The sequence below is a fragment of the Microtus oregoni genome, unplaced genomic scaffold (genome assembly GCF_018167655.1).
Source record: "Microtus oregoni isolate MIOR12 unplaced genomic scaffold, Mior012 000004F_ref0000308, whole genome shotgun sequence".
NCBI classification, from domain to species: Eukaryota; Metazoa; Chordata; class Mammalia; order Rodentia; family Cricetidae; genus Microtus; species Microtus oregoni.
Window position 1 is genome coordinate 19,912,903 of NW_024543063.1, and position 18,730 is coordinate 19,931,632.

General features: G+C 40.5%; 1 protein-coding gene across 4 annotated transcripts in view; it reads right to left on the reverse strand.

Annotated features, from left to right (window-relative positions):
- The window catches only part of Dock10 (dedicator of cytokinesis 10), a 253,826-nt gene that overhangs the window by 14,387 nt on the left and 220,709 nt on the right, over positions 1 to 18,730 (reverse strand). For 2 of the 4 annotated variants that reach the window (XM_041649869.1, XM_041649868.1), the window contains exons 41-51: positions 18,514 to 18,626; positions 16,054 to 16,191; positions 15,305 to 15,487; positions 14,062 to 14,172; positions 12,495 to 12,710; positions 12,036 to 12,093; positions 11,642 to 11,740; positions 9,896 to 10,002; positions 7,121 to 7,243; positions 6,551 to 6,664; positions 5,055 to 5,060 (exon numbers count right to left, since the gene is read on the reverse strand). In XM_041649869.1, coding sequence (XP_041505803.1) covers positions 5,055 to 5,060; positions 6,551 to 6,664; positions 7,121 to 7,243; positions 9,896 to 10,002; positions 11,642 to 11,740; positions 12,036 to 12,093; positions 12,495 to 12,710; positions 14,062 to 14,172; positions 15,305 to 15,487; positions 16,054 to 16,191; positions 18,514 to 18,626 — 1,268 coding nt within the window. The remainder of the gene's footprint in view (positions 1 to 5,054; positions 5,061 to 6,550; positions 6,665 to 7,120; positions 7,244 to 9,895; positions 10,003 to 11,641; positions 11,741 to 12,035; positions 12,094 to 12,494; positions 12,711 to 14,061; positions 14,173 to 15,304; positions 15,488 to 16,053; positions 16,192 to 18,513; positions 18,627 to 18,730) is intronic. The other 2 variants (XM_041649870.1, XM_041649866.1) reach the window with 1 other exon arrangement.

Sequence of the window (18,730 nt, forward strand, 5' to 3'; positions counted from 1 at the left end):
CCTTCGAACCTAGGACTTGGGACTGCCTTCCTAGAATTCTAACCCCAGAAGATGGAGGCGGAGAGGCCTCCAAGTAAGCTGGTTAAGGAAACTAGCCACGTCAGTGGTCTCTGGGGTTGACTGAGAGACTCTGCCCCACTGGATGAAGTGGAGGAGTGATCACGCATGAGTCTCTCTCCAGTCTCTACATGCATGAGTACTCTGTGCACATAGACCCCCGACACATGTGTGCCCATACATGTGCAAACATGCAGACATACACTTCAACATACATATGCATGGCACACACATACAAATGGAAGGAAGGAAAATTATTTTTGACTAAAATGTTCGTTACTTGAGAAAGATTATGGACAAATGTCCTAATGCAGCCTATTTTTTATGGATGGTGAGAGGTGATCTAAAACGATTAAGCTCACAACTGTCTGGTGTTGAACACTTGCACAGCCCTTGTTCTCAACAGCTCATTATGTATCATAGAGGGCTATAGGCTTGCAGAAGCCAATGCCCAGGATCCACGTCCCAGCTTTCTTCCTGTCAAGCAGGCACTGCCTAACCTCTTGTCCATCTTCCTAATTTTAGCACATGAAGCAATGCATGTCCAGCTTCTGACACATTGTCTGGCCTTTAGGAAGGGGGTCACTGTATCTGCCCAATGAATAAATAGATGAATAAAATTGTTTTTGGAAGATGTATGTCTCATAAAGGTATAAATATATTTGGCGAATGTCCCCTGGCTCTTTATGAAAAAGCTAAGCTTGAATAATCCTTTTGATAAATGTGCAAATGCAAGGAGCTGATTTTTAATACTTTTGCCCCTGCCCCGACCCTGAACTTCTAGAAGGGGGGGGGGGCTATGATGTGGAGAGCACAGAAAGCTGAAAAGCTGTTCCCAGACACTCCCTTAGACTCCGCAGGGGTGAGAGAGGTCTGATTCTCTTCCTATTGGACGTCTGCCTGCTTTGCTTCTTGCACTGCTGACTGTGGGCTCTTGCCTGACTCAAGGTCAGGAGTGAGTACTGAAAACTGACAGAGGAGTAAGACCTGGGAAGAAAATACCAGAATTCCCGAAGGGCCTCAGCCAAAGCAACAATTACAACTTCAACTGCAACAGGGGAAAATGCCTTCCAGTTTCATGAAAAAACTCCACCCCACCCTCCCCTCCCCTCCCCTCTGTAGCATAGGAACTAGTGTGATGAGATACCCTCACTGTGGATTTCCCTCCTGATAAATTCTGAATCCGGGGTCAGCAGGGAGTGGACAGAAGCAGACCTTTGTTGTCTCCATTGTGACTTTGCGACCTTGGTGGTAACCTGTGATTTTCTTTCGTGCCTACTCCTTGGTCTGTAGGATGGCAAGCACACATTTGGCCATGTATTAGGAGTCCCCAGGTGCAGGGTCTGACCCACAAAGGACGTTCCGTGAGTATGAGTTACGACAATGATGATGGCAACCAAGGAAGACTTCACGGCCATGGGACAGCTTGAGTTCTGACTTTATGCAAGGCTTGCAGCAGTCCATTGCTTAAGCAAACAGTCCCCAGTATCTCTTGCATCAGAGCTGTAAATTTTCCTTATCACAGCATATCTACTGATGGTCCTTGCCACATTTGGGCCATTGATTTGGTAGGAAACAAATAATCCTTAGACCTGTTCTTTCTCCTGAAGATTACTTTCTGTGTTTGCTGCTTTGTGTGATGAGTGATGATCATGTGTGTACCATCTTGCTAATCCCAGACCCCCACCCCTCGTGTGTGTGTGCATGTGGTGTGATGTGGTGTACCACTCCCAATAGTTCTGAGACAGCTGTAAGAAGTAAGGAGTAGCAGAATTCATGTGCTGTTTGTCAGGGCTTAAGAAAGGCACCTTTTCAGCCAGACCAATGGCAGCTGTGGAAACATTTGGAATGGATGCTTACCTTCTGACAAGGAAACTATTGAAGAGGGCAGAGGCTGCTGAGCTGCAAAGCATGATCTGAGGGAAAGCTTCGCTCTCAGACATGCCCACCAAGTCAACAATTTAGGAGTGGGGTGTGTGTGTGCGTGATGCAAACCAAGCGGCAGCTCCCCACTTTGCTTTAGGGTCCAGGTTGTGGACTGGCTGCATTTCCAGCCAGTGGGACATGGGGCTTGCACGTGGCTACAGCTCGTTTGATTTTTTTTCCCACCAAAGTTATTCCATAATGTAGTATATGCCTTAATGTGCTGTCATTCTGAAGAAGCACATTCTACTTAAGTAAGTAATTGGGGTCAGTGGAGTTAACACACGTAGACTGTGAAACCTCAAGGCAATAAATACGGCTATAAACCCACTTCAATAAACTAACAAATAAAATTATCGATTCTTTTCTAGATTTTTTTAATAAAGTTCTTCAGAATATTGAAGTGCCCTTAGATGAGAACCGGGATGTCAAATATGAGTCCCTGCTTTGATGTTAGAAAGGTCCAACATTCACAAGTCAAACAATTCAGACAAAGAAGATTTGGTTAGCAGCAGGCTAAATGCTTTCAGAAGAGAAGACACAAGAATGCAGGAAAATTGTTCCTGGTAGGCAAGAGTGCATAAATTATGTTTAGATAGATAGATAGATAGATAGATAGATAGATGGATAGATAGATGGATAGATAGAGCCAAGATCAGTTACTTTCACATAGACAGGAGCTGGAAGAGAGTCTATTACATCTCAAAGTGGAGATGTTACTTTGTTTTCAAACTACACATGTATGTTCCCCATGCCCTCCAAGCTCTTTTCCATCCAGATTCTGAAATACATCTACTCCGAAGGACGCATGATCCACTAATACACAAAGTAACGTCCCCCACCCCAAGATTTCCAGCTAATTTATTCCAGGGTTATCTGATATTTGAAGCTATGCAAGGAACATTTGCTGGCCTGTTTTCTTACTAAAGGCTAGGGCCTAAGGGTTTCATTGATTACAGGCAGTGTTTGATTGCTACTGCTGTTTCCTTACTCTGGCAACAAATCCTTGAGGGAAGTCGGAAAGCTGCTTTTTGCCGGCTGTTATACCCATAGCCAAGGCTGCCAGCTGCTGTGTGAGAAACTCCATGCTATGCACGACTCATATTTTTAAAAAAGTCTCTGCTGTGAAGAAAGGGTTTTCAACTTGCTTGTTAATGTCTGCCTCATTGCAGACTTGGTTAATATTAAACAGCCTAGCCAACACAATAAGATGGGAACACTAGTCCACACAGTGCACTGATGTGTGCTCAGAGGACTTTGTAGAGGCAAAGAGCCTATTTTCTGTTATAGTCACACAATCTCTTGAGCACGATTGCAAGATGCATCTGTGTGTATGCTAAAAGGTGTGTTTTAGAGGAATATAAAGTGACATTTTGAATAAGAAGTTGCTTTTTTTGAGTACTGGGATTATGTTAATCACTGGAGAGTTCGTCTCTGAGGTCTGGAAACTTCATTCTGCACAGATTCAGGAGAATGTGCAATCCTGCTTTGGTTTACTTATCAAGGCGAAGGGATGGGAGCTGTCTACTCCTGCTGAATACCACAGTTCACAATTGCCATTTGGTGCCTTGGCGTGTGCATTTGAATATCATTTGCATAATGATCATTAGAGCTCTGATTTGTTACTTGTCAGGGTGAACTAACTCCACAGGTGCTCTTTGTCCAAAGGCAGCTGATGGTGGCCCTTAGGGAGGATCATGCTTAGGTAAGTTTATCAGGTCTGCACATAAAAAGATATTTTTACTTCTAAGCTCTGATTGGATTTATTTTTCTTAACCAACAGCAAGTGATAGTCCTTCCCCATAACAAAAAAGTAGCTAGACGATCAGCATATGTTTTAAGAAATCTGAAAAAAGAACAAAGTTAGGTCACTTGAAAGCAACATCCCCGAATGGCCCCCTCAGTCCATTTAGTATATGGTTCTCAAGGATTCTTCTAGTAGGTGAGTTAAGGACTCATGAATTCAAGTTTATAGATGAAGGTGTAAGATACCCACATGACATGGAGGTGGGAAGGAACCTAAAGAATTACAGAAAAGTCCGCATTGTTCATGTGAGAAGAGCTGAATGGTGACAGAACATGGAAAGACCTTTTTCTCCTCCTTAATGGATAATAATTATATTAAGCCACATAAAGATGTCAATTTTGTAGATAAAAACAATGGCTAAAGATAGGCAATTTCAAAGACAACACTTTTACTGAGAGTTCTTGATACTGGTAGATAATTTCTGGTCTGACTGTGTTCACGGTCTTTCTATCCCTCTTTCTGAATCTCTAAAAATGTTGCATGATGGGTGAAGGCTTGTTCTCTTTAATTCTTTGTGTTTAGAAACACTTCTAAAGGACCAGTGTCTGCTAATACAGGACCTGATTTTTCAAAGGATTCCTTGCAAAAGACTCCGAGAAGGACTCTCGTCCTGAAAACAGTCACTATTCCAACTTCTTACCACCTTCAGCTCCATAATGACTCACAACCTGTGGGTTGTGACCCATTTGGTTGCACATCAGATGCCCTGCATATCAGATATTTACATTACAATTCATAACAGTAGCAAATTTATAGCTAGGAAGTAGCAATGGAAACAATTTTATGGTTGGGGGGGGTCACAACCATGAGGAACTTTATTAAAGGGTTGCAACACTGGGAAGGTTGAGAACCACTGCCAAACATTTGATTCATGATAGCAAGTGATCTCCAGTACTAAATCTATTCTGAATCTATTTAAAACATGTGCTATCCTTATCTACCTTGTGCACTTGTGTGTGTGTGTGTGTGTGTGTGTGTGTGTGTGTGTATGTGAAACTTCTAGATTACACCCTCTACTTTTGTGGAGAAAGACAATGTGTGCAAAAAAAAAAAGATACTTTTCTTTTTTTTGTAATTCAGGCAACTGGAATAAACAGAATTTAGTGCAAGAAATGCAAGATGGCTCCAAAAAGAATCAAAAGAGCCATCTCACTCTTTGTACTAAATGTTGATCTGTACAAGAATGTTAAGGTTCAGTAGAATTGTAAGGAGGGATGTGTGAGGATTATTAGAGCATGCAAAGGGACACAGAGAGGAATGAACTTACCACAGCCTGGAACAACCAAGACCAAAGGAAGAAGAGAGCAAACATTTGCATTAAAAACTAGTTGGTAAGCAGCAAGATCTGTCCCACCTTTTCACCAGCTCGTGTCTCACACATGGGTTTACATGGTCAGGGCATTAATTGGAACCTTATTACTTTTTTGCTGGCAAGTCATCAAAGATTTGGATTATATCCTGGTTAGCAAAACACCCCTTACATGGATGGCATCGTTCTGCTGCTCAGTTAGCCTGTATGTTTCCTCCAGTCATCCAACCCCCATATCCCCTTCTTGGTGGGATTTTCTGTTATTTTTTTTCACTAATGCTCTGCCAATGCCATACAGTGTATATCACACGCCTCTCCCCCTCAGCAGATACACAAACTCAAGCTATTTCAGATTCTTTTTTAATCCCCCCTCCACATGAGTATAATTAGCATTTCTCTATAGACTGCTCTCATAACACTATGTCTCTCTGTCTCTACAGTGATGTTGTTGGGAACTAAGAAGAATCCACGTGGGATGGGGTGGACTACAGAGGTAACTCCTCATGTGTCCTTTTCAGAGAGACAGAATCAGAAGTGAGCTTTAAAGGTACCTTTAGTGATCAGAGGAATCTCTGTTTTTCTAAAGACTTCAGTGGGTAAATTATCTATATGAGCAACACTGGACCAGACACTATCTGCAGCCTTAACAGAGTCCAAGAAGAACGAGAGGCTGTGTGTAGTCATGCCTCACGAGAGGGAGAGGAAAGAGAGTTCTGCGAGCTGCTGTGAGCATAAACTAGGCTGGCGCACTTGTCTCTGAGAGTCAGAAAGACTTTTGCTGAGCTAGAAGGTTGGCACAGCATTTCTGAACAGGAACCATGGCATTCCTGGGGTTATACCATTTAAAGCATCATTACAAGGAGATATTCAGAATTAATGTGAAACACTTCCCTTCAGACCAATGCTATGGCTAGCTAATATCTCCAGCCTTGCTCATTGCTAATGCAGGACCTTGAGAAAGATAACTTTACAACCACATTGGCCTGTGACAGAGGAAACAACAAGGCCCGGGATGCTCTGCTTTGAAACAGTGGTGATTTGAAAACAAGAGAAACAACTTACAGGATCCTAACACCAGTGGTTGGGAATGGTGGGCAATTTAGGGTGTTATTTCTTAAAACATGCCTGATTCGATTTCACTTTAATCAATCACACAGCCCTGTTATATACATCAGGGTAAAATACAAAGAAGAGAACGGTGAAAAAGAAGCCTCCTCTACTTCCAAAGGCTAGGAATGACTTTTTTTTTAAACGTAACTTTTATAAGTTTCATTGATTTTTCTACATGTTTGTGCTTAATACATTCCTATGGGCAAACTGATTGTCACAGTCATAGAAACACTCACGGAAGTACAAACACACCCCTCCCCTGGTCCACTGATATATGTAGTCAGATGTCTTATAAAGAATGGAAGATGGCAACCTGAGCAGAATGGTACTTCTGGAGGACTTACCTGCCCATAGAATGCCACTCTGTAGTAGCGACCAAACAGGCGCTTCTCGGAATTCACCACCTCTGCCACTTTCAGATATGACCGGTGAATGTCATAATAGAGATCTGATAATTTCTGAAACCAGAAACCGGAGGGTTTTGTGAGGACAACGCTGACATAAAAGAGAACGTTGCAGTCCAATGGATGGAGCTAGAAAACATCATATTGAGTGAGGTGACCCAGACCCAGAAAGACAATTATCATACTTACCCACTCACAAGTGGTTTTTAGACATAAAGCAAAGAAAAACAGCCTACAAATAACAATCCCAGAGAATCTAGACAATGAGGACCATAAGAGAGACTTACCTGGATCTGATCTACATGGGAAGCAGAAAAAGACAAGATCTCCTGAGTAAACTGGGAGCATGGGGATCATGGGAGAGGAAGGGGGGAGTAGAAAAAAGTGTATAGCTCAATAAAATAAAAAAAAGAAACCAAAGAGAGAGTTCGCAAGAGAGAACGTTGCTATGTTTGCATGCCAACTCAAATTAAAAAATCCCATGGCTTTCTCTGGGTACAGAGCACATACTTTGAAGTCTCGTTGCTTCTCAAAGACAGCAATGATGGGCTTGTTGACATCAGCGATGAGCTCATAGCGTTCAGACTTCCAGAGAAACTCCACACACATGTAGAGCTGTTCCACCAGGATATTCTGCAATTTCCCCAGAGAAAAGGAGCTTTTTAGGTGATTGAAGATGCAGCTCATTCCTGAAACTTGGTTTTGAAACTATTTTGGTCTTACGTGGTTTCTGGATTCCTGATCTTCATGACTGAGATTACAGCCCACCGTGGGACTGCTGTACCACCTTGGATTGCCCCTCTCTCTTCATCATCACTTAACCATGCAATGGCTATGCCGAGTTCAGACCTTTTTGGTTCTTTCCATTGCTATTGTCACTGCTTAGCTCCCATCCCTGCCACTTCACTCCCAGACATGCGGCCCTCGACATGCAGCAGTTTTCTGCAAACAGGTGTCTCTCTCCAATGGCTGCTTGTCATGATATTTCCTTCTAAAACGTAAGTCTGCTCACAAGGACTCCACCCCCATAAACATTTGTGGCAATCCAGTTTATACCAACACTATCTGATTTCTCCAGATTGAATGGAATTCAAGATGGTCTGTCATCCTGTTTCTAACATTCTGCCTTGGTTTTCCACTCTGGCTCCAACTTTCTACCTCATTCCGTCCTGAGAATGCTTCTGTCCCCTAACAACTGCCCATGCTGCTGATGCCCCTATAGGGACACTCCTTTCCTACATGTGCCTTGATGTCCTGTCTAACAGTAGCACTCATTATACAAATATACAGAGCTTTTACTGATGCCTCTTCACCTTCATTACAGCTGCTTCCATATAAGAAATTGTCATCTTTTAATTAAAAAAATAGAATGCCGCAATTCTTAGTTATTGGACATCTGTTTTAAACTGACTGCTTTTCACCTTGAAGATTCACCTTCTAAGATTCTCAAGTCTTCAAAAGCAGGGATTATGCCTGATTTATCTTTGTTTTCCTGCCCTTAATACAGTGTCTTTCAGAGTGGTGCTATATCAGTTAATACATCAACTATGTGAAGTTATCAATTATGAATCTCTAAAGCAGGTATATATTATTTGAATATTTCTAACAGCATCTTTTAATAAAAGGCTCTGAGATACACCATTTGCAATCATTTCTATAAAGGTCAATTGTATTTATTATAGTCACATGCAATATCACCAAACTAATATGGAATTGTTTGCAAAAGTGCATAAAAATACAACTCTCAGACAGGCGGTGGTGGCACATGTCTTTAATCCCAGCACTTGGGAGGCAGAGGCAGGCAGGTCTCTGGGAGTTCAAGGCCAGCCTGGTCTACAGAGCAAGTTCCAGGACAGGATCCAAAGCTACAGAGAAACCCTGTCTCAAAAAAAAAAAAAATACAACTCCCAAATTTGTTTATTTTTTCCACATCTATATTAATACAAAGACTTTATAAAATTAGCTAATGGACTTTTATTTCTTTGTGAAGGAAACTCTGCTTAATTCACCAGAATTGTTGTTACGTGATTTCTTCTAGAAAGCTGCTTTGTCATGAGAACCAACCAGCTAACATCACAAGGCTTTCCCACAGAAATTGTGAACCCTTTTGCTGAGACAAATTTATAAATAAATAAACTTGTGTAAAAAACAACTGCGATGAGCTCATAAAAAATAGAGCATCCCAGCCAGGCAGTGGTGGCACACGCCTTTAATCCCAGCACTTGGGAGGCAGAGGCAGGAGAATCTCTGTGAGTTCGAGGCCAGCCTGATCTACAGAGTGAGAGCCAGGGCAGGCTTCAAAGCTACACAGAAAAACACTGTCTCGAACCCCTCTAGACAAAAATAAAAATTAGCATCTCTTATTACATTTTCCCAGAGAGTAGAGTTTGTGTGTCTTACAGATGAGCTGACTATATAGCTCTGAGTAAGAGCAGTAAATCAGGCTCAGCTTAAAATTTCGATGAAGATTATGTTTCATCAATAGAATTGATATTATTTGTGGCTATTGTGAAGGATGATGTTTCTCTGATTTCTTTCTCAGTTACTTTATCATTTGTATAAAGGAGGGCTACTTTTTTTGGAGTTGATCTTATATCCTGCCAAATTATTGAAGATCTTTATCAGCTGTAGGAGCTCCCTAGTAGAGTTTTTGGGGTCATTTGTGTATACTATCATAACATCTGCAAATAGCAAAAGTTTGACTTCTTTTATTTTTTCAATTTGAATCCCCTTGATCTCCTTTTGTTGTCTTATTGCTCTAGGCAGAACTTCAAGAACTATGTTGAGTAGATACGGAGAGAGTGGACAGCCTTGTCTTGTTCCTGATTTTAGTGGAATCAATTTGAGTTTCTCTCCATTTAATTTGATGTTGGCTCTTGGCCTGTTGTATATTGTTTTATTATAGTTAGGGAGGGCATTGGACCTTTTCCAAAGCAAAGTGCCTTACCCTCTCTGAAGAGTGGATGGGGGTGGAATGGGGGGTAGGTGGAGGGAACAGGAGGAAGGGGAGGGAGAAAGAACTGGTATTGGTATGTAAAATGAAAAAGATATTTTTTCTTTTTTAAAAAGAAAACTAAAATAAATAAAAAAGAAAAATAATATACTATATTTATATATGTGAAAAATAGAATTGATATCTGTTAAGCTTGGTCTTACTTGAGCCCCAGTTTCACTTTGTTTAACAACATCAGAATGCGGAGCAACTTCATCTGACTTCAATGCACACAAATATCACAGTTCAATGCATTTTTAAACTTAATCAACGTTAGATCAATTGAGTCTAACCTCATTGTATGGTGTATCTTGCATTCCAGAATCCTCTTTCATTGCTCCTTCTTCTTTAATGTTTGGGGTGATGCTCAGGAAAGCTGGCCATCCCATAGAGAACATGCCTTGGGGAAATGAAGCACAATGAAGTATCACTTGAGGCAATTTTGGCATTAGAGCATGGCTTGCTTCGTGAAGTTAGTATTGGCAGTATCATAACACACGCAATGCACAGGACGGTTAGCTAGGACATGGTTTCTGGAGTTGCCTGTGTTCATTGATATCAGATGTACTTTGCAAGAAAGGCATCATTTACTTCTCCAACTCTGAAACCTCATAACATAAAGCCTCTAAGATATTTCAGATATATCAGTGGGATTCAGTAGATTGATTTACTTACTGATAGATATTAATACATGCTAATGAAGCATGTATTACCATTTTGGAGTTCACCCCTAAGTATCTCCCCTATTCAATGGATATAGCATAGTATAGCCACTATTACCGTCAGTATCACAGGGGGTGGTTAAAATGCTTTAATGTTGAAGAGCCACAGAACTAACTGGGGCAAACCCTGACACTTGAGTTTCATCAGTTTTCTTCCATTTGGTTGCAGATACAAGGTGAAAGTCTACGCTGCTCTACAGTTCTACAGGATCTAAAGATGATAAGTAGCCAAATAGGAGGGGCATGCTAAATAAAGTGATGTCTGCTGACTGGCATATAAAAATTAGCGGGTGTGGCCGACAACAGTAAGAAGGGATATAAGGTGAACTTGCTCCTATGGTGTAGACCTGATCTCATCTCCTAGGTCCCCAAGCAAGAAACTTCACTATCTTAAGGTTCATCTAAGTGATTTGGAAATTGCATTATTTGGAAATTTTACTGTAATTTCTTTAGAAAATATATGCAGTTTTAAATGAACATGAACTGAATTATGCTTCTAAAAATACTGCAATTAAAAGTCCATTATCATTTTGTTTGGGTAGTTTGATTCTAATTCTATACTGAGTTTTCAACAGCAATTTGCAAGTTAAAATAATGTTATCAAGAATATTGTAGTCCAGAAGCTGTACTTGAATGAACTTTTAAAGAGATTGTAGATAAAAATGTATTAATGATACAGTCACATTTTTACACAGAGAAACTATAGTTGTCACAAAATGCTTTTTATTAGACTTTGAAGGTGGGATGCTTTCAGTGAAAGTAAATAAATATCATCAATCATGTGTTATAAATTGTCAGAGTAAATTATTATTATTATTATTATTTATTGATTTTGCAATGCCAGAAGTCAAACACCAAGTATTACACTTGCTAAGTAAATACTCTATCACTGAGACACACAGTCTTTAAGAAGTGAAATAGAACATAGAACATTCATATATATATGAATATATATCTACATTCTTACTTTGAATAAACTACTGTACCCACGAACTATTCTCTCCTTGCATTTATATAATTTATCAATTTCAAACTAAAATTCCAGTGATGGGCCAGCATGTATAAAGGTATGACCATAATTAATAATCCTGAAGACTGGATAATATTTCATTTTCTGATAACTGAGAAGCAAGCTAAAATTCTTAAGTTTGGGAAGGGATTTCTGAGTGGATATTGCTTGAGGCTTTATTTCTATTGACCTGAAATGGCTTTTGTTTCTAGGAACACATTCACAGAGGTTTGACTGAGCCAAACTTTAAGCTGGAAAGTTGATTTCCTTAGCAGCCAAGGCAAATGAGCACAGTTAGGTCAACTCACTTCCTCCACCTGGAGTTGTTAGTAATGGGATGCTATCACAGGGATGGGTGTCTTCTGGAAGCAGGGGTGGTGTGCAAATCTTTTCCATTTTCCAGTAACCTATGGTAGTGCAAGATGAGGTTAGAGCATGGCTCACGTTGTGATTAATCCAAGCTTATGGAACCATAAACTTTAATGAGACATTGTCATCACTTTGAAACAAGAAGTTGCCCATCACCATCCATGACATGAGTGTGCCAGTGAAATCATAGAATTAAAAATATTAAAGTCTAGGATAATGAGGAATATCTACAAAATTAAAAGTTATTTAATAAAGCATACATTTAATGAATGTATGTGTTAGGTCTCAGGATGCTGATTCCCAGTTTTTAACCCCTTTACACGGCCCTCTTACCCTTGCGTTTGAGGTACTCGGCGATGAGTGCAGCTATATGGATGTAACACATCGCAGCCTGTAACAAAACATAAAACAGAGATGCCAAAGGTGTATTTCACTCTTCACGAAACTAGTGGTTGCCGAAGGGGAGTTAGTGTGCCCTCTCAGGATATGCCATGCAGACTAACCCTTAGTTATGAAAGAAGTGAAAATATCAACCAAGTGGACTTTTTTAAAGTTGCATCGCAAATAATTGATGTTGCCACCTCTATGTTTATACACAATCTGATGCCTTCTAGTTAGAATCAGGTATCATTGAGCCCTACATGAAAGTTACTGCATCAAATATATAGATGTATATTATATACATTGGTGGAAAATATGGCACTTTTTATACTTCACGCTGTGTATAAAAAGTTAATTATTCGGATAAGGAGTACAATGTTAATGAAGAATGAATGAGCCTTTGCTCTTCACCTCAGACAGGTCTCCATTTCTTGCATGAATCTTGGCCATGCTTTCCAGCCAGGTCCTCCGTAGCTCAGGGGTACTGGCATAGGAGTTTGCTAGGCTGTACTGGAGGTCCACCAGCATCTCGGGGTCCTTCTCATGCTCTTTCATCTGGGCTGTGGCCATCAGCACGGTCCTTATACGTTTGGTCAGATCTTTCACCTCTGCTGGAAAATTGCTGTTCTTTGGAAAAGAGAGGGCCTGAGTCATTATCTGTTTAGCATTCAATTATTAATTTCAATCTATGCTCAAATTTTAAACAATATTTTATTGTTTTATGTGTGTAAGTGCTTTGATTGCGTGTATGTTTGTGTATCAATTGTTCACCTGGTGCCCTCAGAGGCCAGAAGAAGATATTGGATCCCTTGGATTCGAAGTTATGGACAGTCGTTAGTTGTTTATGACCTGTAGATTCTGCGAATTGAACTCAGGTATTCTGGAAGAGCAGCCAATACTCTTAACCACTGAGCTATCTCTCCAGCCGTTCAACCTATACTCTTAATTATGGCTTGGCACCACAAGTTCTTATATTTTATGTATTGTTCATAAGTTGCATTCTATATATTGCAATTGTGGTTATATTCAAACATTTGGTGATAAGAATTATGGTGATTTAATTCCAGAGAACTCAGACAACAATGAGGACCTTAAGAGAGACATACATGGCTCTAATCTACATGGGAAGTAGCAAAAGACAAGATCTCCTGAGTAAATTGGGAGCATGGGGACCATGGGAAAGGCTTGAAGGGGAGGGGAGGGAAGGAAGCAGAGAAAAATATATAGCTCAATAAAATCAATAAAAAAGAATTACAGTGATTACAGTGAACTGTACTGCCCGATAGTCCATCTTTCTAGCATTAGCTTCCTGATTGCCCTTGAGATTCTGTCCTCTCTGAGTTCATGCCACTTGAACAAGTTTTGACTTCATTCCTATTGATGGCATGTGGCACTGGATGGGCCAATCACATTCTTTTCATATATAGATCAAGGATGTTCCTTTTCTTGACTCAAATTGGTAGTGTTTGGAGAAGTGCTTTTCCATCCCTGACACAAGTGTCCTCACACTTTTTGAGGTAAATCCACAGAGATGGTCATAAATTGGGCAAATGAAGAAAAGCTAATGCAATACATAGACAAAACAAGAAACAGAGGGAGGGGCTCTCAAATCACACTCTCAATCTCTAGATCAAGCCGGGCTTGAAGCTTTTTCTACCTCTGGCCTTCCGAAAGGGTGAGAAGAATCGGGAGGAAAAGATGAATTTGCTTATGATGGTTTTGAGTAAATAATGATGCTCTTGGCACACTTTGTTCTATAAGAATCAAGCCCAGATCTTAGAAATTCCACTGAAAAACATCACAGAGAGAGTGAGAACTAATGATTAGAAATTCAAGCAAGCAAATGGTACCAGTGATCAAAGTCTTGATCAGATAAGCACAGAATTCTTAAACATCCTGTGATTTTGATGTTAAAGAAAAACTCCACCTCCGTTTATTTCTGCTTCTTTAGAGAATCAGTCCAGGAAGCATCTCTTACTTTCATCTGTTTATCTCCATTGGCAAAGTTATTGGTGATCGCAAGCGAGTGTTGGAACCGAGATCCTCCAATCCCCGAATCGGCTATTAGCTGGCTCACTGCTTTGATGAGCTGGAAGAGAAAAGAATAAAGGATCACTCTAACGCAGGGGTTCTCCACCTTCCTAACGCTGAGACCCTTTAATACAGTTCCTCAGGTTGTGGTGACCCCAACTATAAAATTATTCTCATTGAAATTTCATGAATGCAATTTTGTTACTGTTATGAATCACAATGTAAATATTCGATATGGAGGCTATCTGATATGCAACCTTTGTGAAACAGGTTGTTTGACCCCCAAAGAGGCTGCAACCCACTGGTTGGGAAACACTGTCCTAAAGCAGAATGAGAATTTACATTTTGTGTTTTATGGATGATGTGGGATGATGAGGGTGTGCTTGCGTGGGTGTGCATGTACGTGCAGAGGTCAGAGGTTATCTTTGAACGCGGATCCTCAGGTGTCATTCGTTCTGTTGTTTGAGGCAGGAGCTCGCATGGATGTAGAACTCACTAATAAGGCTAGTGTAGCTGGTGACTGGGGTCTCCCTGTCTCTTTCTCCCCAGTGGGGAGATTACAAGCATGCGCCATTGCACCTGGCTTCTCAGTGCGGATTTTAGGGATTAAACTCATGTCCCCAGGCTTTCTAGGCACACACTTCACAGACAGAGCCATCTCCCCAGCCTGGAAACAACATTTTTAAGGGAGTTGACTGAATTAGATAAATATGCTATTAATTTCTCCTAGAAGGTTCAATGAATGACATTCTTAAGTATACATCCTTCAGAAGACCACATGATCTAGAGGCCTCATTATCATTGTAAATGCCCAAGGAGAGATTCAAGAATCTTGTAATCCTGGGATGCCTTGGAGAAAGGCATGGTTGTCTTTGGAACTCAGTGAGATTTGGTCTCCCAGATTAACCATGACTGTCAAAGTTGTTCCTCCCTGCGTCCCCCCCCCCCCAGGAGATTCTAGTGCATAGGCAGAAGAAACATAACTGCAAGTGGAGATGTAAACTGAAATCTGTTCATTTCTCTCCAGCCCTGGTCTCATAGAAACCAGGATCAAGGGGATTGAGAACCTTTAAGGCGGAGTCTGGACACTCAGACAGTTGATTGGCTGCCTGGGAACAGGATGCTTCATTCACCACTGAAATGCATCAGCCATTTTAGCAGCAGAGTTAAGGAAAACGGGCAGGACATACTTGTAAGTGAGAGCGGACAATCGACTTCTGCTTGTTGAATTCAAAGTTCTTCCTCATGAAAAAGTACAGAAGTGCCGAGGCCTCCATCTGCGTGGAGCGCGACCTGTGGTTACAGCATTTCAAAACTTCGTAGCAAAAAGATCCACAGAGGTCAGCGGGCCCTTGAAAAAATGCTGAAGGAAACTAGAGAGATGGAAGAAGAAGGGAGTGAGCCATGTTCTTTCATGTTTCAAACTTGGAGACTAAAGTACTATTTAAAAACGAGCTTTCTCCATTTGTGGGAGAGGAAAAGGAATGTATGCTTGTATTATTGAAGTCCAAATTCATTAAGCTCGTCTCATGTATTAATTAGTCTCTTGCATTAATGCTCCATGTGTAATAACTGACAACAATCCAAACTACATGAGATCTTTGAAATGTTCCATTATTCACTTGACAGTGTTATTTCAGATGCTGTTTTTGGTCATCTTCAAAGATGGCTGCTGTAGCTACCTGGGCATGGAAACTTGAACGTGATGATCTTTTTAAAAATCAAACTGTTAAAAACTCTAAGTAACCACAAAACTGGTAAGCAGGTAGCACCAACACCTTTTCGTATCCTTCTTACTGGAGACAACGATGACTAGCATCTAGTGAAACTGGAATAGCACAAAACAAACCTCTGGGCTTGCACACCGAGAGATGCAAACTTTATTAAGTGCTTGTTGTCATCCTTAGCTGGGATTTAATGGGACCCGGAGCATCCTTACCTTACACACAAACAGTCTCAAAGAAGCAAACACGTGTTTCAGGGCTGTTGCTGACTGGTTGACTTGAAAGAACAGCATGTAAGTATCAAAGACCCTTTTCATGAGTGAGTTTTGACAGTCAGATTGTTGGAGCTGTCTCTGAAAACCAGAAGAGATGTTATTTAGGATAAGTGGAGGAATGATTTCTTTCCTTCAGAAACATCTCTTATGAACCTGCCATGTGCTAGAAGAAACTCCTGAGTAAGAAGACATGGTTCACGTATCATCTCAGGGAAGTTTACACAGCATTGTCAAAGCCAAACCCAACCCATTCCATATTAGACATTAACTAGAGAAAGAAGATGTGACAGGAAGAGGTTAGGGGTGGATTATTTTGCTTAAGAGGTCAATGAAGATCCCTTAGATTGATGAACAGAGCTGAAGGAATGTGCCCCAGAGAATCCTGGGGGGATTTTCATGGGGTAAGAGTCTGGGGATGGAGCAAGCTTGTGAATTCAGACTGAGAAAGAAGAATGGAGTGGCTGGTGTGTGGCTAGGGGGTCGGGCCGTGGGGGAGAGGATGAGGTGGAAGGCAGGCATTGAGAAAGCCTTTCAGCTGTGTGACATTCAATGCATATGTCCATTGAGGTATAAAGAGTTAAAACGGGGTTGTGTTTTTCTCCCACCATAATGGCACTTTACATAAAAACAATGTTTTCCTGGTGCAATGCTGCTAGAGAGGGTTTTTTTTTTTTTTTTTTGATCCAGTCTTTCCTGGTGCAGTCCTTAAAGAAGGTTCATTTGACTAAACTGTAAATGTTTTTAATCACATTATTAAATTATTAAGATACAATTGGGGTGAAAAACTCTGCATCTAGAAAGTACAATTGCATAATGAAATCATCACCACAGCCAAGAAACAAAATATCACTTCCTAAGGTTTTTTTTTTATTATTTTTTTATTTTTTTATTTTTTGAGACAGGGTTTCTCCGTAGCTTTTGGTTCCTGTCCTGGAACTAGCTCTTGTAGACCAGGCTGGCCTCGAACTCACAGAGATCCACCTGTCTCTGCCTCCCGAGTGCTGGGATTAAAGGCATGCGCCACCACCCCCCGCACTTCCTAAGGTTTTAATACACGTTTTGGAATCCTGTATTCCTTTCTCAACTCCACATCTCCAGTCCATCATTGAGGTGTTCTTTCTATTTGATGACGCCAACAACACTGCAGTCTTCTCTGATTTGGCTTCTGAAACTTCATGTGTGCTGTAGCCTTTTAGGTGCTTCTTACTGTTGAGTAATATTCTATTGTGTTGCTAAAATGTCTACCTGTTGATGCCCATGTCTGGTTGCATCTGTTTGTTTTTGTTATTTAAAATGAAGATGTGGCATACATTTGTGTGCAAAACTTTATATGGATAGGTGCTACTATTCAAATGTTTGGTTACAGGATAGATAAATGATTAACATTGAAAAATAATTTTGTTTTTATTTATGTATATGTGTGTGCATGAGTACGTGTGTGGATGTGTGCATGACTTTGTGCACGTATGTGTTTGTGTGTGGGGGCCATATGTCTGAAAGTATGTATTAGGATAGAAGATGGCGTGAGAGTCCCTGGACCTCATATTACAGGTAGTTGTGAGTTCCAATATGTGTGCTGGGAACTGAACTTGATTCTCAACAACTAAGCTATCTCTCTAGCTCCATAATTAGCTTTTAAAAAGAAGCCATCATAATGTTTTCCAAATTATCTTTTCCCCATTTGAACTCTTACTATCAGTGAATGAGAATTATTGTTTCTCTAAGCACTTGTCAAAACGTGGTATAGCTAGTCTTATTAGCACTAGAAATTTTATCAAGTACATCATGGCAACACCTCAACAAAGTTTTATATATAAAAATAAGAAAAGATGCTTGGCATTAACAATTTCTTCTTTCAAAAATCTAGTCATCAAGCCGGGCGGTGGTGGCGCACGCCTTTAATCCCAGCACTCGGGAGGCAGAGGCAGGCGGATCTCTGTGAGTTCGAGGCCAGCCTGGTCTACAAGAGCTAGTGCCAGGACAGGCTTCAAAGCTACAGAGAAACCCTGTCTCGAAAACCTAAAAAAAAAAAAAAAAAAAAAAAATCTAGTCATCAGTTAATACACAGCACTGTTGGTCTTTTGGTTTTCCGTTAGAAAATGTGGCATCTCATTGTCACTCTGTGCAGCATCCTTGAGAGCACAGCAAGAGGACTTGGGAAGAAAGATATTATTGTAGTAGTAAAACAAAAACACAAAGTGTGGGGATTAAGCAAGTATTAGTCAACTTGTGACAAAAATCTGAGAATCTCATTTTTTAACATGCTTCCCATTAATGTGTAAGCTGATTTATGTGAGGTCAAATGATTTCATAAATCATCTTAAACATATTCCTGACTTCTCATAGTTTTTCCTACTTCCAAAGTCATCATTTTGCAAAAAATGTTCTGACCATACTTACCTGGTGGACTTGAGTGAAGAGAGACAGCAGGTCCAGGATAGTCAGGCAAACTTCTGTGGCTATATTGGCCTCAGTGTCTACATGGTGGACAATGTCTATTTCATTGGAGTTGCCTACAAAATGCAAAATAAAACAGTGCATCAACATATAAGCCAATTCTCTGTGCTCAGTAGAATATTTCCTTTTACTGCAGTGTTTACTGGTATTTTGATGAATA